This window comes from Perca flavescens, chromosome 7 (assembly GCF_004354835.1).
Source record: "Perca flavescens isolate YP-PL-M2 chromosome 7, PFLA_1.0, whole genome shotgun sequence".
NCBI lineage: Eukaryota > Metazoa > Chordata > Actinopteri > Perciformes > Percidae > Perca > Perca flavescens.
In genome coordinates, this window is record NC_041337.1 from 10,911,395 (window position 1) to 10,936,473 (window position 25,079).

Genomic DNA, 25,079 nt, shown 5'->3' on the forward strand with positions numbered 1-25,079 from the left:
GTGTGTCCTGCATCCATCTATTGTGCATCAGTTCTAATTAAGAGTTCAGGGCAGCTGATGCCCTACCGTATCCTGTCCTCCCATGGGAGAGCTGCTGCTGAGAGTACAAAAGTGAATGTGAAAACAGATTTCCATCTCGGTCACTGTCCCTCTTGAGCAGCTGTTTGTCTTATCTACATCCTCAGCACCAGACCAACACAGCTCCACACATTCACCCTTATAACTTATCACTGTGTCAGCACATACAGCCACACAATCTACTCAAATTTTTCAGGAGTTTCATCTCATTGAGTTATTGAATGCATTGAAATATATTTCTCTGCATGTGGAGCTTGGTGCATTTCGGCTGTTGGCGAACACATCACCTTGTAGATGCAGAGATATGTATATACTGTATTTCATTGTGGCTGCTGTAGCCTTCTTTGATCATCACAGGCAGCAGTATGCATTTTTCACTTTGCATTGTCACCGTTTCATGAGCAATTCAGAACCACTTTCGTACCGATCGATCACTTTGTGTGTTTGTAATAGATTTATATTAATCAAACAAACAAATTGAAAGCCTGCTGTGCGTACTGGCCAGTTGTCAGTGTCAATAGGGCACCATGTTCAGCGGGTGTATCGATCAGTGGTCCTGTGGGGATAAAGCCATCCTGGTAGAGATATTGACTTTAGAGCAAAGGATGCATGACAGTACTATTGCTCTGTTTTGCATTAGCAGTGTGCTACTCTCCTGGGTTTGAGAACAGAGATGATCCTTTTGAATAGATGTGAAACTATGGGTATTGTTTCCCTAGATCCCTGAAGTATTTGTGAAAAGCAGCTTATGCACTTAAAGAAATGAAACACCGGCTTAGAGGAATAGATCAGACTTTTTTTTAGGAATGACTTTTCTTTTTTTTAATAAATACAAAATAGACTTTTTGAACGTTTTGACTTTTGTGTGCTAGGCATAACTTGAATGCTCCTATGAGTGTTATTTTGAAACATTTTGAACTAAAAATTAAGGAATTTAGGGGTAAGGAAAACAACTGGATGGAATGTGTGTACCACATATATTTATGCATTTTAGACAAAACAGATGATCAGAGAGAAAGTAAAGGATAGCTACACTTCTTGAATTGATTTATAGAGAGCTTGATTTAAATTAAATTAAAAAAAATGTCATTCTTTGCTTTTTCACAGTGCTATAAATTAGAGGTCTTATTTTGTTTCTTAAAATGTCAACCATGTCAGATTTCACCACTTTATGTGCTTCACTGTCTAGAGACAGAAATAAAAAAAAAGAACTTCTCAGTAACACAGAATCACAGGATCATTTAGATCATTTAGATCATTTAGATCATTTAGATCATTTAATCAAAAAATCCTAATTTCAATAGCAACAAACCTCTCGGGGCTTAAGGCCATTGCAATGCCTCAGACCTCAGTCCATTCTGTTGCTCAAAAAAAGACAAGCGACATTTCCTGAGGCATTCCTTTTTTTGTTGTCCTTTTGCTTGTTCTCAAACCGAGTGACCTTTTCTGACTGAATGCTCTCTCGCATCCGTCTGATTGTAGGAAACAAGATGGGAGTGACCCTCGGATTTCTGCAACACTAGAGCCCCAGCTGTTCCAGCCTACACTCCCATACACGTCCCCATTCCACAAGGTAAGAGGAGAAGAAGCTGTGTGTGTGTCTTTGTGTGTGTGTGTGTGTGTGGGGGGGACCTCTGTGTGATCCTTCTCCGATCTTCTTTGTTAGGTGTCTCTGCTCATCTTGTTTCTACACATGCTTCTTTCTGGAATACACTTGCTCGGTGTTCTGTCTGTATTTAATCACTCATGACTGTATTAGACTCTTATGATTATGTTCGCCTCATTCAATTAATACAAATCTATTTTTAGCAGGAAATTGTCAGCTTGATGACAATTTCTCAATCCAAGCCTAACAAGTCTAATTCCGTGAAAGCAAACAAAACACAGCACCGTCAGAAGACGCACTTCTTCGCCCCCCACCATCACATAGGATGTGTCACCGAATTGGAAAGGCGGTAACCAGTCTTTGAGTTGGGTTCAATTGTTATCCGGTTGTGTTTATGTTATCCTTTGCAATGAGCCAGTTTTACTTCAGTGTCGGTTAAAAATAATCATCATCATTTTTGGAGGCTTTTTATAAGATTTAAGCCAAAATGTGTAGATTTCTGCTCTTCTGAAGTGTGTGTTTTAGTCTGCTATTATAGTTAGTTTCTGCCATATATTTTGTTACATTCACTGCAAGAGGGTGTCATTCAGTTTCCCTCCGTGTTCACTGAAAGATTTTTTAGCATTTATAAATCAGCATAGCTTGATCTATTTTTTTTTCTCTTCAGAGGAAATCATAACAGGTAAGACTACTTTTCTATGATTGTAGATTCAGAATATAAATGGCAGAGCGTGAGGAAATCATTTCAATAAATTTATTTAGATTGTCACAGTACCTATCATATCCATGTTGCTGTCAGAATCTGCATGGCCACCTTTTGGCATGTCTTATCGTTATAATGAACGACTGACGTGGAAAACCTGCCAGGGATACTTTGGGAACTTAGAAACTGAACAAAGCTGAGCTTGGTGGTGATTAAAAGTGGATAAAATCTTATTCACGTCAGATTGGTTTTCATAAGGTCTCACTTTGGATTGGGGCTTACGCTTCTTGCAATCTGACTTGATCTGAGTAGAGCAGTGGGAGTTGAAAGGGAAAGGGATTAAAGGAGAATTTGGAGCTTGGGTTGTCACCCCTGATCCCTGTAGCACACACCATCTGTAGGTGCCGCAGACTTACAGTTAGTCAGACATGAGGAGAGGATTCTTTTGAAACTTCTGTGTTTACAGATTGCATGACATGGAAGCCAAATACAACCACTAAAAGCACTGATGAAGTTATTCCAAACTTGGCTCATAGTATTCCCTCCCTTTGGGGAGCCTTGAGGAGAATCAGCAGAGTTGGTTTGTAATTGACAGAAGAAAACACTTACTTTTCTCCACTCTATAAAGTGCCAGAAGCAGTGAAAATGCACTTTAATATTAATATTTGATCTCTGTAACCCCATTTTATTCAACCTCCTTTGACCTGGATGGAGTATATTTGATAAAGATATTGAGGGACAGCATGTTAATGTGATGTAGTATAATACGGGCTTAGTGGGGCAAGACTCAGAGGGGAGTATCACTATAATCAGAGCCCTGCCAAAACCAGGTCAATCTGCAATTAAGCCCACCAGCTTTTATGGTCACTGCCTAATTCAAACTACACTGCTACAGTATGCTTAGTTGTGAAAAGTAACTACGTACATTTACTCAAGTACTGTATAGGGCACTTGTACTTGAGTATTTCCATTGTATGTTACTTTTTACTGGAAGCCAGTATTGTACTCTTTACTCCACTACATTTATTTGACAACATTAGTTACCAGAACTAGTTAGGAGTTACAGATCCAGATGCTTTTTAATGCATCACTAATTATAATTCCAGTGATATAATATATATTATGCTGAAATGGGACATATTGCATAAAGATTACTTTTACTTTTGGTACTTTATTTACATGTTGATGCTAATAATTTTGTACTTATACTTTTAATAATACTTCAGGACTTTTACTTGTAACAGAGTATTTTTTTACACGTTTTGCTGTTTTTACTTAAAGGTCCCATATTATGCTCATCTTCAGGTTCATACTTGCATTTTGGGTTTCTACTAGAACATGTTTGCATGCTTTAATGACACATTCTTTTTCTCATACTTTCTGTCTGAATATACTGTACCTTTATTATTCACCCTCTGTCTGAGACGCTCTGTTTTAGCACCTGTCTCTTTAAGCCCCCCTCCTGAAAAAGCCCAGTCTGCTCTGATTGGTCAGCGTTTCATGGTCTTCTCCCTCTTGGCTCTCAGAGTCTCTGCACCATCATTGCAGCAGGGGAATGACTGTAGCAACACTTTCTATCTATATATAGTGTAGTTGTGGCATCACAAATGCACCCCAGCCTGTTTTTATAATAACAAAGACATGGAAATCTTACTTTTTACAATATGGGACTTTTAAACGCACAATATGTAACTTTCTGATGCTAGGGATCTCTCAATCAATCAAAACACTGGATGGTAAACATGGACTTTTTGACGTTGGGAAGTTGCATGGAATTATGGGAGTTGTAGTTTTTATTGCATCTGTTCATGGACGAGTTTACCCATTTAAGTTTAATCACGTTACGTTTAGTTCTAATAAAATAGTGGCAGTTTCCCCAACATAATTAATCTTTCTTGATTCAATTTGTGGGCCAGCAAGCTAACATTAGCCAGCAGCTAAAACCACACTATCACAATATATTTCACATGTCAGTGTCACCTTTTGGATGTTTTCAACACCGGGGCGGACATGGCCTGTTGTCGGCAGCAGAAGATCTCCTAGCTGCCCTTTCACTTTGCTGTAATCTTAACTAGTGGTTTTGGTGCTTAACCCATTTTGTCAGCTTAATTTAGCTAATTGTAAAGACAGCTAATTCATCAGGGAAGAGATTTTCGGCATGAACACTGGTAGCGCTAACGGAGACGTAGCTTACGTTATGGATGGAAGCTGTTCTGACTCGGGTGCCTGGGTCTGATATGGTCTGTTTCCCAACGCTTCATTAAACGGCCGTTAGCGTCGTTAGCACCCACCACTGGCCAGGTTCAGATTGCTGTAATGATAGTGGCTGTGAGGCAGAGAGACCGGGGTGTGCTAGCTGGCTAAATTAGCATTAGAATAGTCGTCTATCTATACAGCTAACATTAACGTTACTGGTGAACTTATTTGTGGGTTAGCCTAGTGCTGTTAACCGTGGTCAAAACAAATAACTTTATGAAAGTGTTGAACAATGTTGTAACCTCATAATGTTACCCACTAAGCATTAGCATTAACGTTAGCTACTTGTCAACCAGCACATTGTAGTAACGTTAAGCTGGATCAATATTGAAATGTATCAATAAACAAGGTCTCGGCTGTATTACTGTGTTGCAAAGTGGGATGAAATTAATCACAAAATGATGCTGTGTGGCAAAAACAAGCAGAATTGTATGATTTACAATTACTCTGAAACGTATCACCTGTGTGCCCGTGTTTTGACGGAAGTTATGAGTAACTAGAGCACGTGTTAAACTCAAGGCCCGCGGGCCGAACCTGGCCTCTCGCAGATTTTGATCCGGCCCAAATATCAATTTAGGTTAAAAATAGCCTGGTTATGCCAAACCCAAAAAAACGGGAAACTGTTTATCTTGATAAATTCTATGGATGGAAAAAAAGCGACAAAAGTGTAAAAAAAAGCATAACAAATTTCAGAAAAAGGCGACACATTAAAAAAAGCGGCAAAAACATTGGAGAAAGCCGCAAAAAGACGTTGATGTTGAAAATAAGCTACAAAAATGCAACAAATTCGACATGCAGTAAGACAATCAAAGATATTTCATTTTTCAAAATAAAAGCATGTCAATAAACTCTACATGTCTGGCCCTTGATGTGATTCTTATTTTCCAATGTGGCTCTTAGTGAAAGTGAGTTTGACACCCCAGAACTAGAGGGTGAAAGGTTATAGAGAGCTGAAGTCACGCCACTTCCGGTGGACCTCATGGGACCTTAACTCAGAAAAAATATGAACAGGGAGAAGCAAATTATTTTTTTATCCCGTTTGAATTGAGCCATGGATTACAATTTTTGATGTTTGTCAATTTAAAAGAAAATTTTTCAACCGAAGAAAGTCTCAGTTAGCCGTAGGTTTGTCATATGACCACTTAGTTTTGTGTGAAACCGCTCAGTGAACTACGTCTCCTGTCTCACACAATTTACGTCACCTAGCTTGATGCGCGGCTTGCTTGCTAGCTAGCTAGCTTAGCTCTGTTCCAAAACACATGTAACGTTATCTTAACTGCTGTGTTTTATCCAGTCAAGTGTTTTCAGCAGATAAGCAAAAGAAAAAGCGAGATCCTCTGCTCATTAGAGTAATGTTACATCCCCGTTACAATACACACAGACATCGTAGCTTCAGCGAGACGTCATCCATGAGACATTGAAGTGTGTAGTCTTTCTAATTACGTATTTTCACTTACGTCTTATACTTCAACAGTTTATCAATAAACTGAGACTTTCTTCGGTTGAAAAATAATGTTTTAAATGACGAACATCATATTTGTAATCCATGGCTCAATTCAAACGCGATCAAAAAATAACTATTATCTCTCCATTGACTCTCATTCATATTTTTTCCGAATTAAGGTCCCGTGGACCGGAAGTAGAAGGGCGTGATTTCGGCTCTCTATATGACACCATTGACAAGTGACTAAAGGAAATGTCCCGTGTCAAAAATAAAATAACAGATTTCTCTGGGTTTGTAATTTGGTGGAAACATTTGGGATAGTAAGAACACAACTCAAAACAATATGTAACATAGGTATTGTCGTTTTAGTTTTAATGCAGAAATGTTACATATTGTACCTTTAAGTAAAAGATCTGAGTAGTTTCATCACTGGCAATACTGTCATATTAATAATGTTGCATATTACACAAACAGACTCAATATAGTCATAATTTTCAGAGTTTAAATCACACTTCCTGATTGCAAGCTAATTCAAAAACATGAAAGTATCTCAAGGCAATCCTGAGATTCCAATAACCCTGTGCTTAAAACCAAACAAAAGCTTCAGGACACACACATGTGCGCACACACACACACACACACACACACACACACACACACACACACACACACACACACACACACACACACACACACACACACACACACACACTGCCCAGTGCTTGTTGACAGTGTTGCCTTACTATTTTTATTTTAGTGTTACCATAAACTTGTGATTAGCTTTTAGGTCTCATAATAAAAGTTCTAAGCACTTACACCTGCACTGTGTGCTAGCCAGGCTCCCTGTGGATCCCCACACCTCCTACTCTCTGGTCATCTCTGCCATATGTTTTTTCTGCTAAAAGGAGTCAGGTTTCTGTTTGTCTCCACTTTGGTTCCATTGCAGTTTGTGTGTTTATTTAAATTCCTTTGCAGACTTTAGACTCCTTTACTCTATCCATCTCCTTATTTTCCATATCATTTTGTACACAGCGGACGATCGCTGTAGCTTTAAACACTCATTTTATATGCCCATAGTTCCTCCATGAACCGGAGATTGTTTAAGGACATGTCTATTAGAGTAGAAGAGTTGGACCGCACCCTTGGCCACCTGTTAGGATAGGGTGATAAAGAAAGAGGTGTATGATATGTGGTTTGATTATTCTCCTGCACTGCTACGCAGTGACAAAGAAGGATCAGATGAGGACAAGACATCTAGCGTTAGTCAGAGGATTACTGCTCTAAACATACAACCTGAGACATACACTTGATAATGTTATGTGTTTAGAGCACACGCTGGGAAAGCCTGTGGATCTTGTCTTCCACTTTGTCTGATCCAACTCTGTCAGTCATGGTTGCAGTCGGCAGGGATGCAGCTTTACCTTGGGTGTCACAGTGGGACACAGTCAACTGTTAATTTGACAAAGGCACAGCAGTCAGAGAGCGAGTTTAATCCAAACCTGTTGAAGTCAGTTGAGAAGTCTTTTGAAGCTGCAGGACGCTGGTTTAAGAGAAGTTAATAATGGCTGATAATCATGGCAACCACTTCAATGCTCCAATGATGACAAAGGCACACTGGAAGAAACCCACCCATGTAAGTAGCTTTACTTTAGAAACATGCTGGATGGAAAAACATCACTGAATTGCAAACTACAGAGGACATTTACAAGCCTTTCTGCAGAGGCTTAGACAACTGCCTCTTTAGACTGAAACTAAAGTTGCAAATGAAAAAACCTGACAGTTGATGTTTTTTGTTTATTGAACTGATGAGCTGAAGAGAAATGCAATGTAGGGGACCATTTCTAAACAAAATAATATTTAGCTCAGCTCCTAATCTCTGGTTAATGTTTTTGAAGCTGGGGTTATTTACTTTCAGGGTTTGTGGCAGACTATTGTTTGCACATGGTGGAGGACTTTACTCATATTCACTGAAAGCTAAGACGAGATTGCTCTGTACACAGACTATGCAGGCTTTACTGCTGAACCTTTCAGCCTCCACTTGAGTATTCCAAACTGACTATTTTATGGACTGTTGTAATTCACCAGAGTCGTCAGGCTCAAGTGATGCGTGCAAGTTTTAAATTTAAGGGACTATTATACCAACAGCTGTGGTTGGGATCTAAAGAATTAGGCAGGTTTTTAGCGTGGTGAAGCCGTTCTGTCACACATGGCTGTGTAATAGTGTGACGAGCCACAAGAGATCCCATGCTGCTATCAGGTAAAATGTAAATTCAAATAAATACAAGTAAATATAAGGCTCTACTCTGGTGTTTCTGTGAGTTATGTGAACAACTGACACTGTACAGCACTGAGTAATGGGACAACCTGAATGACAATGTTCAATATTTGAAATGTTTTAAGCAATTAACCATGATGTTCTGTTTAGTGTCCTTCTCTTTAGCAGCTGAAAAACACAATTAAAACCGTTTTATCACTTTACTAGGTCATGAATCGTTGTAATTTTATGTAATTTGCTGAGAAACAGTTTTTTAAAGAAGAAGACAGTTCACATTAATAAAATGCATGGTTATACATGGGTTAAACATGCCTGAACGCCAAAAGGCTATTTTTCATCTGAAGTCCCCTGGCCTCGATGTTAAAAAGGCTTTTTTTTAATGCAAAAAAAACAACAAGAAAGCACAACACAATTCGAATAGATGACATATTTCCACTCAGCAACATGTCACATTACTTCTGTTTGGGGTTTCTGAGTTCCCCAGCTGGTTGAATGCAGAGGATTGTCATCTTCTCTATATTTATGATTAGTGTTGACAGTACCTTTAATGCAGCACTATCCCTCCAAAATCCACAAATAAGTCTATCTGGATTCCTGTCCTTGGAGTTTAATAACTTGTTCATGAAGTCTAACAGGGAGATTGACCTCTCTAGAGGTATAAATCACCTCTGACACTATGTAGAATAACATGCATTTCTTTGCACATGAAATATTTGTTCATGCATAACCTAACATACACTATTTCCTTATTTGGTGTAATAACAATGTTTCATGGTCCTTTCATGTCATCTTAATGAAATATTCAAGCCCAGTTTGTGGCAAAGGGAAGGGTTACCACTTCAATAATTGTCCACATATTAGGTTTAGAAGCAAAAAGAAACATATTTAAATGTACACATACAGCAGTGGGGTCTGTGTGACCCCAAACAATAAGGAAGTGAGGTCAACAAAGGGTTATATGTTGTTTTCTGTTGCTGGATGGAGTGTGCTAATTAGGGTTGAACTCTAATAATCAGACACACTGCTATATATATAAAAAATTAACCTCAGCACCCAAAAAAAATGAACTCAGAACATTTCATCTCACTCTCCTCTCTCCAGACTCCAGATTTATTTGCAATGATTGAAAAGATACAGGTAAGATGATGCGTTAATCTTCGTATTTTTGTCTCGGCTTTCTAAGCTTTACTCACCAAGCAACTAACCAGTGAGTGTGTCTCTTCTTAATGCTGCAGTAATTTGGCCCTCTCCTCGGCTACAATACTTCTGTACATTCTGTACATGAAGCATATTGAGTCTGGTTATTTCAGAGGAGACTTGTCAGAGCATTATATGTGTTTCTCAGCTGTTAACATTCTGGTTGTAACACTGGCTGACAGCGCTGTTGGCTTATTATCTCACCTCCAAAACTGTCTCCTGGTTTCTGACCACTTTGAAAGGATGATTTTTAATCATGTGATCCCACACTTAACAGGTTTTATGATAGAGCTTATCGAAACTTTATAACTCTAATAATGTTTTTGGTGCATTAGGACAGTCATAATAGCTTTCAGTGACCACAACATCTTTCCCGTCTGTTGGCATAACTTAGTATTAGAAAAAGAAAATCCCTCTTCTACCGGGGGTGTGATTCAGGACTGTGTTTTTTTTCCACAGTCAGACTTATGTATAAATGGGATGTATCGTATTCTATGACGCCGAGCACAGGCGCCATCACCTAGCCCAGATTTAGTATCACTGCATCTCTTTCTCTGCGTTGTTCCTCTCTTTTACACCACTCAGGTCCAGTGGGTGTTTCAGTGTAGGAGCGTCACTTAGCTCAGCATCTTTTTTAACCCCTGGCGTCTTATTACCACACTTCCTCTGTGTGCTAACAGACGTTTCAGTCACTCCCAAATGCCTGCTTTTTAGCATCCTTTAATTGTCTTTCGGTATCTGCTCTCTGTATGGGTAATGCATCTCTTTCTGTATCTTTCCATCTGTCCCACTCTGACTTTGCTTGGTTGCCACAGCCTGCTGCATATGTCTTGGGAAAACTGTATCATTATGTGATGGGGTTGATCATTCTCTCTAATTTTGTTTCATTGGGGTCTTTTAGGACATGATTGTTATGTAAATTGTTTTGTATGTCGAATCATGTGTTTGAATGTAGGTATTTGTGTTGACTTCTTTGAAAGCAAGTCCAGCCGCTGTGTCGATTACTGAGCGTGCCTTTTCTCTTTCTCTCTCTCTGGGTTTCTTATCTCGTCCTCTCCTCTCTCTAGGGCAAAAGGATGGATGAGCAGAGGTGCACCTTTCCTCCCCCACTCAAGGTACGACTCTCCATGTAGAGACACAGTATTATTCACATGGCGTGGTCATTGTCTCACGACTGCTGCTCAGCCATATCTCGCTCTGCCAGACAGGCTGATTACTTCTGCACACCGGAGCACAGTGTTATTCATAATGCAGCACGATGCTCTCAAGCCTTGTCATCATTTTTATACCATAAGAGTTTGTTAGGATTCAAAATCACACACCTCTGATGCTACGCTCTGCAGATGGAAATGGTGAAATATTAGCAACAGAGATTTTAACAGGCTATGACGATCATTTAATGCAGTATTTTAAACCATCAATGTGCCAAATAATGGCAATACTTTGATCAAGCAATGCATTGATTCCTAACCAAACAGCCAAACTGTTTTTTTTTATGGCATAACAGTTATGCAATTACTCTGAATCAGTGTCCTTTGGGATTACAGAGTTGGACACTGTGGCTGTTTTTATTCTTTAATGAGAAAACAAAGCTTGTTTTCCTCTATTTGTTTCAGACAGAGGAGGACTACATTCCATACCCAAGTGTCCATGAGGTAGGATGATGATGTGCTGCAGTAGCACTTTTCACCGTTTGGTGTTTGTGTATCTCTGAGACTTCAGTTACATTTCATTTGTGTCTTTCACATTTTCACATGACTTTCACATTTACACCGTTCTGTTTCTGTTTCTCAACCTTTGTTATATTGCATTTTTGGGCAGGTGTTGGGCAGAAAAAGCCCCTTTCCTCTCATCCTCCTCCCGCAGTTTGGGGGTTACTGGATCGAGGGGACTAACCATGAGATGAGTGACACAGTGGAAACAGAACAGCCGCAGCCTCAGTCTCCGAACACCCGCACCAAGCTGGAATGTAACACAACAGCTACGATCTTCCGGAAACACTTCCTGGGAAAGGTTAGCCACTTTGCCACAACACAGAGAGAACTTTTTTTACACAATGTATACGTTTACCTTTTAAATGTCATCTTGAAAAAGCAAACAATACACTGAAAAAAAACAACATTTAGGACAATTTAAGCAAATTCAAAGACAACCTTTTATGAAAACACAATTATTAAGATTAAAACAAAGACTAGACAACATGGGCAAGACACTGAATATATAAAAAGAAGAAAAAAAATATTAAGAAGAAAAAAAAGAGGTTGGTGGTTGATGCCAAAAATCCAATACATCATTTCTTAACATATAATAATGTTCATACACATACGTTTGTTTTTCATACTGAAACATTTCCTCCATCTTCTTTCATGTAGTTGTAAATTCGCTCTTAACTCAAATGTATTTTGCTCTATTTTCCCTATTATTTCTTACCAGCTGTGGATGCATGCTTTAAACCAGAAATACAAATTACAGTATATTAAAAAATAATTATGCACAAAAGTTTATATAAATATGTGTCATCCTTACACTGAATTTGTGTTGGTCTTCTACCAAGTAATACAAAACCAAGCAAAACTAAAAGAATATGACTACATGAACCATGGTTTCATCTTCTCCAACATGTTGATGTCACTACTAAATTATATTTAGCTTGTTAGATTGTAGTGATAGAACAGCACATCTGTATTTCCCACACATTTTCTCCCCAGAAACTGGATGCAGTAGTTGTATGTGTTGTTCGCCACCCTTGCTGATTAGTTAAGCATATTACTAGATCTCCTTCTCATCTTAACTCAGCGTGTACATCTTCATCTTGTCCCTGCTTTTAATTAGATTTTTCAAATGAGTTTGTTCATAGTTTTTCCCATGTTCAATTTCTGTTTGCAATCATGCAATGAAATTTAATCATAGGAACATGAAACAGTCACATTCATTGAACAATAAAGGCAGTTCCCCTGTGTGTTCTAAAACTGCCTTCAAAGTGATGTTACTGAAGTCATTCTCATGACTCTTCCTTCCTCCTCAAATGAGTCTCATTACTCTCATGGAATATTTCACAATCAATTTCACTTCTTGCTCATTATAGTAATAAAATGAATGAGCAATAAGCGTATCCCAGCAGAATAAACCACTAACAGCGACCAGACTCCCTGTTTGGCATCTCATACACCGTTGCTAATGAAGATGCATTTGGCTTTGCCACCTGTTCTTACACACTGATAATACGAACAAATTTGATCTGCCTGTAGTAGAAGAGCAACAGAAGAAGGATATGGGGGGTAATGACTGGAGAGCATGCACATGTGTCGTGTGTGTGTGTGTATGTGTCTGACTGTCTGTTTATAGACAGAAACTAATGGTCATATCCTTGTACTGTTCCCTCAGGAACACTTTAATTACTATTCAGTGGACAGCGCCCTTGGACATCTGGTGTTTTCTCTAAAGTACGATGTGATTGGTGACCAGGAACATCTCCGTCTGATGCTCAGGTAATGCTCATTACGAATAACTGGCGCAGTACAATGTGGCTTCATTTACAGAGGAACATCTTTAAATCTGTTGTGTCTGCACATCAACATTGAATGTGTAAACTCATATATATATTTTTAATATATGCAGATATATATGCAGAATAATCCACTTTCTTTGTTCCTAAATACCCAGTATTGACTGGATAAGTCAATACAGAACGGGTGTTATCGTAAGAGTCATAAAGCGAGAGAATGTCAACAGCACTGTCATTTCCACAACAGAGTAACAGATGGACTATTTAGGCCAGCCAGTGGGTGGGGATGGAGGGAGGGAGGGTAATAAGGCAAAGAGAGGCGAGGGTGGGGAAGTTGCACGTCGGTCCATACCAGATTTTTTCCCATCTGATCTCACATTATATGGCTTTGAAAACACACTGATTGTTTCATGACTTCACCAGGACCAAGCTGAAAACCTACCATGACGTGATCCCCATTTCCTGTCTGACAGAGTTTCCCAATGTGGTCCAAATGGCCAAGGTAAAAAGAGATGTTATATTATGCAGAGACTGATCTGCTGTGATAGTATCAAACCACTTTGTAACATCCTCTCTCTCTTTCTTCAAATCTAAGCTCGTCTGTGAAGAGGTCAATGTGGACCGCTTTTTTCCTGTCCTTTATCCAAAAGTAAGATCTGGTTTGGTTTGTATAATTGTAGCTGCTGAATGTGTCCTTTCCAGTACCACACATCTGATAATTTAAATGACATGGCTGCAATTTTTTAAGTCTGTCTTAAAACATTAATCAGGCGCCCACAGGGAACACTGTCTGGGGAAACAAAAAGAGGGAATTGAATAATAAAAACATGATAACTTGATTTGTCTAACTCAGACTGCTAAAGCTTCATGTTAGCTTCAGATAGACGTTTTGTGGATTTTGTCCCCCATCACTTACATTGTTAGCAAGAGATCTCTTAGTGGCCTGTATAAACAGGAGGAATGGTTACAGCAAGCAACATCGGTTTAAGTGTTGAGCAACTGACTATTGTTTTAAAAGACGGACTTAAAAAAAACTGGAAACCTATCCGTTAATGTTTCTTGTATTGTTTGTTTTTTACAGGCTTCAAGACTTATTGTCACTTTCGATGAACATGTGATAAGCAACAATTTCAAGTTTGGGGTCATTTATCAAAAGTTTGGACAGGTGAGCTATAAAATTTGGATTTATACTAAAAGGAAAGATGCAAATTTTTGATCAGAGACGGCTCTGTTAATGTGCAATAAATGGATCCTTTACATTAATTGTATCCAGTCTGTGAAGAATGATGTATCAAACATTGCAATTTCTGATTTGTTTAAGGAAGCTGATTATGTCTTAATTGTGTCTTTCATTCCAGTCCAGCCCTGTAACCGTGGCTGTCATCAACATTTTTGAGGCAATCACAGCCCTCTAGTTTACTATGTGGGGGCAGAGGATCCATAGAATGCTTTGCTGAGGGCACTTGTACCTTTAAATGGAGATCTTAATGTGTAGAGATCTGCACGGCTGATTCCTTAAAGCCTGCAGTAGTCTAAATACATTGTAAAAAAAAAATTGGAAATAAGCCAAGGGCCATCTCACAAAGGCAATGAGGGCCCTCTGCTCATCCTTTCGGACATTTTCTATTCAAGGGGGGTGCTAAGTGGAGAAAGGCACGATGGTTAAGTAGACTTATTGCATACGGGAAACAAAACAGAAATACTCAGTAAGCAACAGAAGCTTCTTCTCAGGTCTTCTTTGTGTTGAGACAGGCTTTTGTGTAAATGGATGATCAACTGTTTGTCTCAGCTGATCAAAACCTTCTGCTATACATCTGAAATGCAAATGAAGGTTGTTTAAACCAGAGTGCCAAACACACACCGGAAGCACTCCACTTCCTGCATTCAGTTATTGACCCGAATGATCTGTAGCAGTAAAAAAAACAACACACACTTTACATAAAATACTCATCGTGCCATTGCTGGCACTCTAGTATGCAAATTTGACCCCTTGTGATCCGTTTTCTTTTTGCTTCTCAGACATCGTTCTTACTGATTTTGTCTTTCTAATGCAGACATAAGTGCTGTTATTACTGGACACTAACATTGTAGCATACAGTACACAGTCTTCGTCCAAGCCTTGATGTTTATGAGTTTTTGTTATGTTTTGTTTTTACTGGATACAGACTTCAGAGGAAGAGCTGTTTGGCAACAGTGAAGAGAGTCCTGCCTTTGTAGAATTCCTGGAGTTTCTAGGAGAGAAAATTGAGCTGCACAACTTTAAAGGGTATGGATCTATCTCTGGTTTAAAGGCACTATACTCTACCATACATTTCATAACATGATGCCAACCACAATTCACATTCTCTCAGGCTAGCTAGAGGAATGATGGTCATGGTACTGTAGTGGGATGATGGAGAATAACTTGTTAGACATGGTTCTGTTTTCTGCAGTTTCCGCGGAGGGTTAGACGTGACTCACGGGCAGACTGGCGTTGAATCTGTCTACTGCAACTACCGTAACAAAGAGGTCATGTTCCACGTGTCCACAAAGCTGCCTTACACAGATGGGGACACCCAGCAGGTACTGTAATACAATGCCAGGCTAACTCACCTTTCATGATTCACTGCAAGCAGTCAGACAGGTTCCCTCTGGTTATTGTAGTGCCATATTTTGCATGTCCCTCCCTGTTGTGCCAAACACCTGCAGCATACATTGGCAACAATACCCACTGGTAGTAAACACGGATCGCTTTAAATGTATGCTTTTAGTGTCTGCATATGTGAGCAGCACACCTCCCTCACAGTGATTTAAAGCACATTGCTCACACGACAGAACATGTTCACACAAACACTGATTAATTGGCACAAGCTCTCACACCATTTGCTGTCGTGGTTCGTACAAACACAGATGAGGCAAGGTCTACTCTATATGTTTAGTTTCCCCAGCTGTAATGGGTGTTGTTTGGCTTTGGCTCCTTTGAGCCAATCAGTGCTTGCTCAGGCTGTCATCAGGAGCAACAGCACTCCCTGGCGGTGTTTCACAAACTCACATGCATGTGAGACAGGGAGGAGGAAAAATAAAATAAAGAGTACGCACTTTATGAGGTTTTTTAACATTAATATGAGTTCCCCCAGCCTGCCTATGGTCCCCCAGTGGCTAGAAATGGTGATAGGTGTAAACCGAGCCCTGGATATCCTGCTCTGCCTTTGAGAAAATGAAAGCTCAGATGGGCCGATCTGGAATCTCCTCCTTATGAGGTCATAAGGAGCAAGGTTACCTCCCCCTTCTCTGCTTTCCCGCCCAGAGAATTTTGCCCACCCCTTAGAGAGAGAGAGACATCATGGCTTTCTAACGAGCAAAGTGGCAGTTGGTCAAGGCCACACCCCCACCCAAATAGCATTCATACATATCATCCAGTGCTTGGCATCAGCATTCTTTCATCCAACTTTCTTGTATAGTTACATAAACTTAACTCTAAGTTAATTTGTCACAAGTTGCTATTGTGTCTGGTGTGTTGCAGTTGCAGAGAAAGAGGCACATAGGGAACGACATTGTGGCCATCTTATTCCAAGAGGAAAACACTCCCTTTGTACCGGACATGATCGCCTCCAACTTTCTCCATGCCTACATTGTGGTCCAAGTGGTCAACCCCTGCTCTGACAATGTTCTCTACAAGGTGACTTTTTTTCCCTCCCTGTGGGCTGACTTTCCTTCTTTGTGATGTATACTTGATTAAACTTCATCTTACTGTTAATTCGTAGGTGTCGGTGACAGCACGGGATGATGTACCTTTCTTTGGCCCGGCCCTCCCAAACCCTGCTGTCTTTAAAAAAGTAAGAAAAAGATCATCTTTTATAACTGAACTTTTGCATCCCCAAGCCAGTGCACTTTTCCTCTCTTGGTCATCATTGTGTTTTCCAAAATGATGTCTTGTCTCTTACCTCATCTCCTTTTCCAGAGCCCTGAATTTCATGAATTCCTATTTACGAAGCTCATCAATGCAGAGTATGCCTGCTGCAAAGCTGAGAAATTTTCCAAATTAGAGGTAAGTTGTTTAAAAACAATTGAAACACTTCTGGCATTTTGAAAATATCCTTTGTTTCATTTTCCTCTCTCTGTGTGTGTGTGTGTGTGTGTGTGTGTGTGTGTGTGTGTGTGTGTGTGTGTGTGTGTGTGTGTGTGTTTATGTGTGTAAGGAACGAACGAGGTCGGCCTTGCTAGAGACCCTTTATGAGGAGCTCCATGTGAACAGTCAGGCCATGATGGGCGTCGGAGGAGACGACGAAAAGCTGGAAAATGGGAGTGCAGGAGGAGGGGGCTTCTTTGAGTCCTTCAAGGTAACTGGAGAGGCAGCAGCAGAGGCTGGGGGGTCAAACTGACAGCTTCACTTTCTGCAACTCTCTGCTTCAAAAAGACAACATGTTTGCATAAACAACGTCCTTTTTAATTCTTGAAATCTACATTTTAGTAATGCCAGCACTAACTTTGATAACTTTGACGGCAATTTGAGGTCAAGCTTAGATTTATCTCCATTAAAGTAGTTTAGAAGTAGACATTTTGGGAATTATGATTATTGGCTTTTTTGCTGAGGGCTAGATGATAAGATTGATACCAGCTGTGTGTCTGCTAAATATAAAAGGGTTAGCTTAGCTTAGCGTATAGACTGGAAATGGGGGTAAACAGTTGGCCTAGCTCAGCTGGACTACATCTTTGGACAGAAGAAACCATATTACTCCCTGTCAAACCACAAATTGTCCTTTTTACTTTTTGGCTTATGTATAGATTAAATCAAATTAGATATTATGTGTTAATTAGCGAGCATTTTAGGTGCCGGTACCTGGATCTTTGTGATTTTCACACATCTAGGCTAGCTCTCCCCTCCGGATTTTGATCAACTCTTGGCAAGAAAGCAAACAAGTGCATTTCCCAAAATGTCAAACTATACCTTTAAGTGTCACTATAAGATCATTATTACCGCACAGGAACAGTATCAGTACAGTAAAATTGGCATCTACAGTAGTTTGTAACCAGTTTTTGTACCAGATATTTCTTCTGTGGATGTGAAAAAAAAGGTTGTCTTCTCTCTGGCAGTCTCTCAGGATTGTTTTTATCTTTATGCAAGCTGTGGGCCAAGGGTTGAACTTTCTCCCTCTCTATCAATCTCTATTCATTTAAATGAAGAGAAGCTCTGCTGCTCTGTCCTGCTGGAACACACCACTCTTGGCTTTTCTTCCTCCTGCCTCCATGCTGTTTTGTGCTGCTGTGCTCTCCGCATGTGCCAGGGTTGAGTCACTAGTCCATTATTTACATGGTTCTGTCATCTTTGTATGTCATAATATCAAAGTGAATGGATAGATTTATTTCACCATCAGATGCCTTTGCCTCTTCGCTCTGTCTGTTCCATGCCTGCAAAGAGGTGCACTGGGCTTTAACCTCTCCTGGCTGTGTTTAAACTCAGTGTTATCAGATATCTGCCACTTGGTCCTTCTACTTCTGCTCTCTTCTCTTACCACCTATTTAACATAATGACTCATCGGAATCCCCCCTCTGGGCATTAAAGCTTAGCAGTGTTCTCTGTCGCTTCCTTGTCTGTCAGGATTAGCATCAGGCCCAGCGCTCTCTGCCTGTAATGGTCAGGGTTCAGGGACAGCCCCGAGGCTCCTCTCGGCCTGTAACGCCGTACAGCGATGCTGAGTGGTCACAGGGGTCAGCGTCATCTGAATGTATCTCCTCCTCCTCGTCTTTCTCTGTAGCGGGTGATCCGCAGCAGGAGCCAGTCTATGGATGCCACGGGTCTTACTTTCAAGAAGCCGCACACATTCTCCACTAGCTTCAACAGCAACTTTGACCAAGAGCCCGCAGAGAGCCCCAAATTCCCAGGGATAGTAAGTACAGCCCCACACCTCCCGGTCTTGAGTGAGGCCAGTCTCGCTCCCTCTGCCTCCCCCCTAAGCAGTTCTACTCGAGTTCATGCCCCCTTCTTCCTCACTGGTCTGCTGCACTCACTTCTCACAGAGAAATGCTTGCGTGGAGCATTTGTGCCTGGGTCTTAATCTCTGCTCTCACATTGCAATGGTTGCACATTGCCTGCCACCACAAGATGAAGTGACTGGACACTCACATACTTGAATATTTAAAGGACACAAGGTGAACTTCTCCCCAGGGTTAAAACTGCTTCTAGTACTTACTGTTTTTATCTGTGTTCTCATTATTTGAATCCCCATGTGTCTGCATTGTTCTCACTTGAATTCTAATGAATGTGGGTTGAGTCCTGTGTGTGTGTGTGTGTGTGTGTGTGTGTGTGTGTGTGTGTGTGTGTGTGTGTGTGTGCGTGTGTGTGTGTGTGTGTGTGTGTGTGTGTGTGTGCGTGCATTTGGACATTTAAAAAAAAAATTGTGATTAGGAGCAAATTGTTATTTCTGTCATCATAACCTTGTATCTCCAGATGGCATATTTTTTGCATTTTATTTTTGGTTTATATAATTGGTTCTGTAAACACTGTAAAAAGTTGAGTGTTACAAAATCCTTTTTCAACTCATAGAGAAGCTTTTCATCTTACAGTCAAAAGTAAAAGACACTTAATTGTAGTTACAAGGTATTTACTTAACAGCTGTGCATATGATTTCTTGTCTGATATACACTGTATATTTGGGGGGGCTGTAGGAAGGTATTTTTTAACGGAAATGTTCTGATTTGTATTGAAGTAAAAATCATTATGAAACACCCACATTAATACTGTAGTTCTAGTTCACATTTAAGATCGCCTTCAAAAATAACTAACCATTATTATTAACCAACATGCTATATTAGTGAATGTAACTCAAGCTTGCTCTTTGCCAATAACCCTGCCTTGATGTGAAACCTAATGTATAACATGCTGTAGGCCCTCCTCTGCTGTTTTTGTCTCCTCTTCGTCCTCTTTCTGGCAGGCATATGGCTCACATAACTGACTCATCACTTCTCTATCCCATTCAGCTGCCTGTGTTGCACCCATGGAGCCAAAATGTCCCTTTTCATATTCTCCAGTTAACACGTGCTTTGTATTTTGTTTACGAGTGCATGGAATCTCATATTTGTGTATTCTCTCCCCCCTTTTGTCATCTCTCTCTCCCTCTTCCTCTCCCTCTCTCTCACTCTCTTTCTGTCTGTCTCTCTCTCTCTCTCTCTTTCTCTTTCTCTCTCTCGGTGTCTCCTCTTCCTGTGTGGCTCAGTCATTGCTTGTCCCAGGCAAAAGTCCCAGTAAATATGGACGTCGAGGCAGTGCCATAGGGATAGGAACAGTAGAAGAGGTTCATGTCTAATTCTAACTACTCTAATTACTCCTTTCTCCTCTTTGCTCCTTTTTTTTGTCTGCATGGCTCCACTGCATCAAACACTTTTCTCTATACATTTCAGCACTCTGTATTTACAATAGTATGCACTGTGTGTTACAGACAGGAAGCATTGTATAAAGAGCATTATCTCAATCTGTGATAAAAACAAAAGCAGATACAGATATTCTCCTCCACATTCTCTCATTAATTCATTGATTTGTTCTTTCCAATATTTGGGATTTTGCATAGACTACCATCTAGAAATTAGAAGAGATAAATAGCACATAGACAGTAAAAGTCATATTTGAAGGCTCTCTACTGACTCATATTGATTTTCTTTTATTCTCACTGTCCTATCTGCTTTACTGAAGTATGTGTTTGCCTTCTGTCATCTTCTCTTCTGTGTTTTAATTCCAGTATGCTTTAATTCTCTATTTGTTTCAAAATTATGAATATTAATGATTTAATGCCCCCTTACAGATAAATTATATATATATATATATATATATATATATATATATATATATATATATATATTAAAAGGCTCCTCCTGCTCTTTGAAGCCACATTAAGTTAAAAGGCTTTTCAAGTTCTTATTTTGAGAGCTTTAAAGGGAGATTGAATGAACAAAGCCGTCGCTGAGAAAGCATATTTAGTGGTAAGCCATGGAACCCTTAAATCCATCTTTCATCTCCAGCCTTAGTGTGCTCTGCACTGGCTGAAAGACTGTCACCGGGGCTTGACATTAAGCCGATAAGTGCACATTTGAAATTTTATAGTCATAGTAACAACTCGAAGGAAGCAACGCAATTGAAATGGTTAAGACAAAATAACTCTATTCAGTAATAAATAAATACATTGAGAAGCTTTTGAGATAAACTTAATATTATTCAAATATGTTTTCGATATTAGAAGGATTTTGACTCTGACTGTCTTTCCTCTCTCCCTGGCAGTCTTTGATTGTCCCAGGGAAAAGCCCTACCAGGAAAAAGTCTGGTCCTTTCAGCTCCAGGCGAAGCAGTGCCATCGGTATTGAAAACATCCAAGAAGTCCATGAGAAGAGGTGAGAAAAGAGTCTGGCACATTGTTGCTGTATTTATTTATAATGTGTACCAATGTATCTTTTATCTAAAGCCTTGTAATCGCTAACTAATAGGGGTGGGAATCACAGGGTACCTCCTGATACGATACGCTACATGGCTCACGATACCCATATCACGAAACAGCAATTTTGCAATAATCAATATATTGCTATACAATCCGATAATGATACATCATGATATCGGTCGAACTATGAATACAAAATGCCCTTAAAAAGGTTAAGTGCAGGTTTTCTCTCTTTATTCACTGCAAGTCCTAACTGTTAGAGACAAGTTTTTCAGTCTGTAAATTAAAAAAAAAATTGCATAACTATAGAGCAACTATGGGTCCAGACTTTGGACTCAAACGTGGCTGGGGAATCTGTAATTTACCTCAAACTGCTGTCCTCCATCCCGTTGAAAACCTCTTCCTCTTCGGCTAGTTAATTTATGGTCAAGTTTCCCTCATTCATGTGTTGAGCGCCACCTCGGTGAGCCATAAAGTAGCAACGCTGGGAGCAGGGAAATCTACTTTAGAGAGCCTTATTTTAGTCATTAAAATATCTTCATTTAGCGCCAGCGTATTGATTCTCTTATTGAATGAAGAAGGACGACATATTGCCGTATCAATATTTTGTCCCACCCCTACTAACTAACGTTCGTAATTTACTATTTACTTCTTATCAGTGCATGTGCATTTATTGATTTTGTCTATGTTACACCCTATTCGCTTTTCCTGATATTTTGTACCACATTTCTCATGTTGCAGTCGAGAGAGCTCCCCAAATACCCAGAAGACCCCTGACAGCGGTCACGTGTCTCAAGACCCCAAATCTGACAACTCGTCCAATCAGAGCTCCCCCGAGGCACTTACAACCACCAAGAACAAGTGTGTATAATAAAATAATAACTCAATCACATGGATATATTGATCGTAGAATTCATACCTTGTGTCGCCATACCTATGTTTGTGTAACCGCTGGGCAATCATTGGCTGTGGCAGCATGTTGAATGACTGTGTCCTATACATAAGATAAAATCAGGTGTGGCTGTGCTGGAGAGTGATAACCCAGGGTGTAGTTCTTATCTCGGTGGCAGGGCCCCGTCCATCCCCGAGGGTCATGACCTCTCCCGCTCCTCCTCCAACGCTAGTAGCTTCGCCAGTGTGGTGGAGGAGAACGAGACAGAGGCCACAGAGGACTATGACACAGGCATGGTGAGTGCTCAAAGCATACTAAAAAGATCCACGTCACCCCGGACACTTTCGGTTTGAACTGCCGTTTCAGGACAGTTAAAACATGAACAAACACACTCAGAAACAGTTTTTAACAAAAAGCCATAACTGCACTGAAAGGATGAATCATGCAGTGAATGTCTTGTTTGTGTGGTATGCCTTTGTTTTGTGTTTTGACTTTCATAAAAAAAAAATACCTCTGCTATATTTTTGTATAGTGACTTATAGAGGCTCTTTTATATATTTATTTATTCACCTGCTTTGCACTTTTGCTAATGTTTTGCCCTGAAAGGACTGAATTCAATTTTGTTGTACATGCACAATAACAATACAGCCTATTCTATTCTATATTTTGCATGTAAGAAGCAATACAAGTGCTTATAGGTAATTGGCTTGTCTTTAAGTCTAATATACATGTATGTTTTGCTGCGTCTCTCCTCTGCACACTCTCCAGGAGAGTCTGTCGTCTGCCGGGACACCACACAAGCGAGACTCCTTCAACTACAACACCTGGCTAGAGGACAACATCAGCAGCACCTGTACGTGCAGTCATGGTAGCTCCCCAGGTGAGACAGGTGGGAGGCTTGCAGAAGCAGGTGAAAAATCATTCAACACTTAAAAATGATAAGAGTCTTAAGAGGTTTGTAAAACATATAACGGCTACGTAACTACTAGTTTGCTCATTTGTATATTTGTTGATTTATTTGTTTACTTATATAAATACTTCCAAATAGGAGTAGGAAACATAATTAACAAATGCACAGTGGTGGAGGAAGTATTTACATCCTTTATTTAAGTAAAAGTACTAACATCACACTGTAAAAAAATACTCTGCTGTAAGTAAAGGTTCTGCACCGAAAATCTTACTTAAGTAAAAGTGTAATCTGGAAAATGTAGTTAAAGAATTACAGTAAAAGTCCTCAATGCAGAAAATGGCCACTTGCCAATTAAAGATGCAGTAGGTAAGACTTATAATAAAACTTATGTCAATCACTGCTCATGCACACACATTCATTCTCCCTTGTGGGGGAGGGGCTTAGGAGACAATTTTGGGCTTCAGCAGAAAGGGGGGAGGGACTGAGTTGTCAATGTTCATATTTTTTTGGCTAAGTCCTGGATCTACAGCACCTTTAATTTGTGACTGGTGTCTGTGGAAGTTGCTATATGAATAAACTTGGCTTGCTTGCTTGCTAGCCTCTCCAGGAACCATCACCTTATCGTGGTGGAGGGGTTTGTGTGTCCCTATGAGCCTGAGGGCTGTGTTGCCTGGAGCCTGTCCTCAATGCAGCGGCTGTCCTCAGTGCGGCAGCCTGGGTTCGGTTCCGACCTGCGGCCCTTTGCTGCATGTCATTCCCCCCCTCCCTTTCATGTCTAAGCTGTCACAAATAAAGGCCTAAAATGCCAACAAAAAAAATCTTAAAAAAAAAAAATACATATACTGTATATATATACAAAACTACGCTATCATCATCTTTGAAAAAACAAACATTGCAAAATATTTTTATAAAATCAATATGAATGACCATAAATTTAAACCTTGTAATATTACAACCATCTTTTCAAAATATTCTATAGCAAATACAATTTTTCATCTTAACTCATCAATGGATAAAAAAGGTTGAATTTTCATTTTTCAATACAAAGCAACAAATTATGTAGTTTCAAAACACAATATACACAATTTTCTTCCATCTCTTAATATTCAAGGATAACTGTGATTGGCATACATGACTGGTTTAATACACTGTTGACTTGTCCTTCAGGGCCTGGGAAACCTGAACGAGGGAAGGGGACGGATGTCCGTATCAAATTGGAACGACCACACGACCATCAGTCCTCATCGGTGAGTCAACACAACCCTGGATTTAACTAAAATCTAGATTAAAAACCAGCTACCTTTTTTTTAAGATATTTTTTTAGGGCTTTTTCCTTTATTAGAGCAGTTGAAGAGAGACAGGACATGAGGTAGAGAGAGGGTATGACATGCAGCAAAAGGGCCTTGGGTCGTATTCGAACCCCGGGCCACTGCCAAGGACAGAGCCTACATGGAGCGCACATATCCAGTGAGCTGGAAGTCCCCCCAAAACCTGCTACCTTTAAATCACCTTTGTTGCTCTGCATAATTTTATTCTATTGATTCTTTTTTAATTGCTTTTTGTGTGCTGTTGCTGATGTTTCGTGCTTGTTCTTTCTTTTTGTTGTGTTGCTTTTTGTGCGTCTTTGTGTGCAGAATTGTTAACTCCACCCATCTGGTTGTATCCTGGATCTCCATCTTCAGGTTAGACTTTCCTCAGTACCCTCTCATAGTCCCATAGTCTGAACCCATGGATTTAAACTATGGACAGATGAACCAGATCTACTGTATATACATCGATGATGCTTGTACTGTATATGTACAATATATTCA

At 39.9% G+C, this 25,079-nt stretch overlaps 1 protein-coding gene across 11 annotated transcripts in view; it reads left to right on the forward strand.

Annotated features, from left to right (window-relative positions):
- The window catches only part of LOC114558315 (rap1 GTPase-activating protein 1), a 62,166-nt gene that overhangs the window by 35,217 nt on the left and 1,870 nt on the right, over window positions 1-25,079 (forward strand). For 4 of the 11 annotated variants that reach the window (XM_028582209.1, XM_028582199.1, XM_028582203.1 and 1 more), the window contains 21 exons: window positions 1,561-1,651; window positions 9,464-9,499; window positions 10,627-10,674; window positions 11,176-11,214; window positions 11,381-11,572; window positions 12,944-13,047; window positions 13,488-13,566; window positions 13,660-13,713; window positions 14,146-14,229; window positions 15,230-15,330; window positions 15,497-15,626; window positions 16,567-16,722; window positions 16,808-16,879; window positions 17,005-17,091; window positions 17,243-17,383; window positions 18,800-18,931; window positions 21,313-21,422; window positions 22,208-22,327; window positions 22,519-22,654; window positions 23,127-23,247; window positions 24,436-24,515. In XM_028582209.1, the coding sequence (XP_028438010.1) occupies window positions 9,482-9,499; window positions 10,627-10,674; window positions 11,176-11,214; window positions 11,381-11,572; window positions 12,944-13,047; window positions 13,488-13,566; window positions 13,660-13,713; window positions 14,146-14,229; window positions 15,230-15,330; window positions 15,497-15,626; window positions 16,567-16,722; window positions 16,808-16,879; window positions 17,005-17,091; window positions 17,243-17,383; window positions 18,800-18,931; window positions 21,313-21,422; window positions 22,208-22,327; window positions 22,519-22,654; window positions 23,127-23,247; window positions 24,436-24,515 (2,004 nt within the window). In that variant the 5' untranslated portion in view covers window positions 1,561-1,651; window positions 9,464-9,481. Of the gene's footprint in view, window positions 1-1,560; window positions 1,652-9,463; window positions 9,500-10,626; window positions 10,675-11,175; window positions 11,215-11,380; window positions 11,573-12,943; window positions 13,048-13,487; window positions 13,567-13,659; window positions 13,714-14,145; window positions 14,230-15,229; window positions 15,331-15,496; window positions 15,627-16,566; window positions 16,723-16,807; window positions 16,880-17,004; window positions 17,092-17,242; window positions 17,384-18,799; window positions 18,932-20,257; window positions 20,336-21,312; window positions 21,423-22,207; window positions 22,328-22,471; window positions 22,655-23,126; window positions 23,248-24,435; window positions 24,516-24,902; window positions 24,951-25,079 lie in introns of those variants that run through there. The other 7 variants (XM_028582211.1, XM_028582208.1, XM_028582207.1 and 4 more) reach the window with 7 other exon arrangements.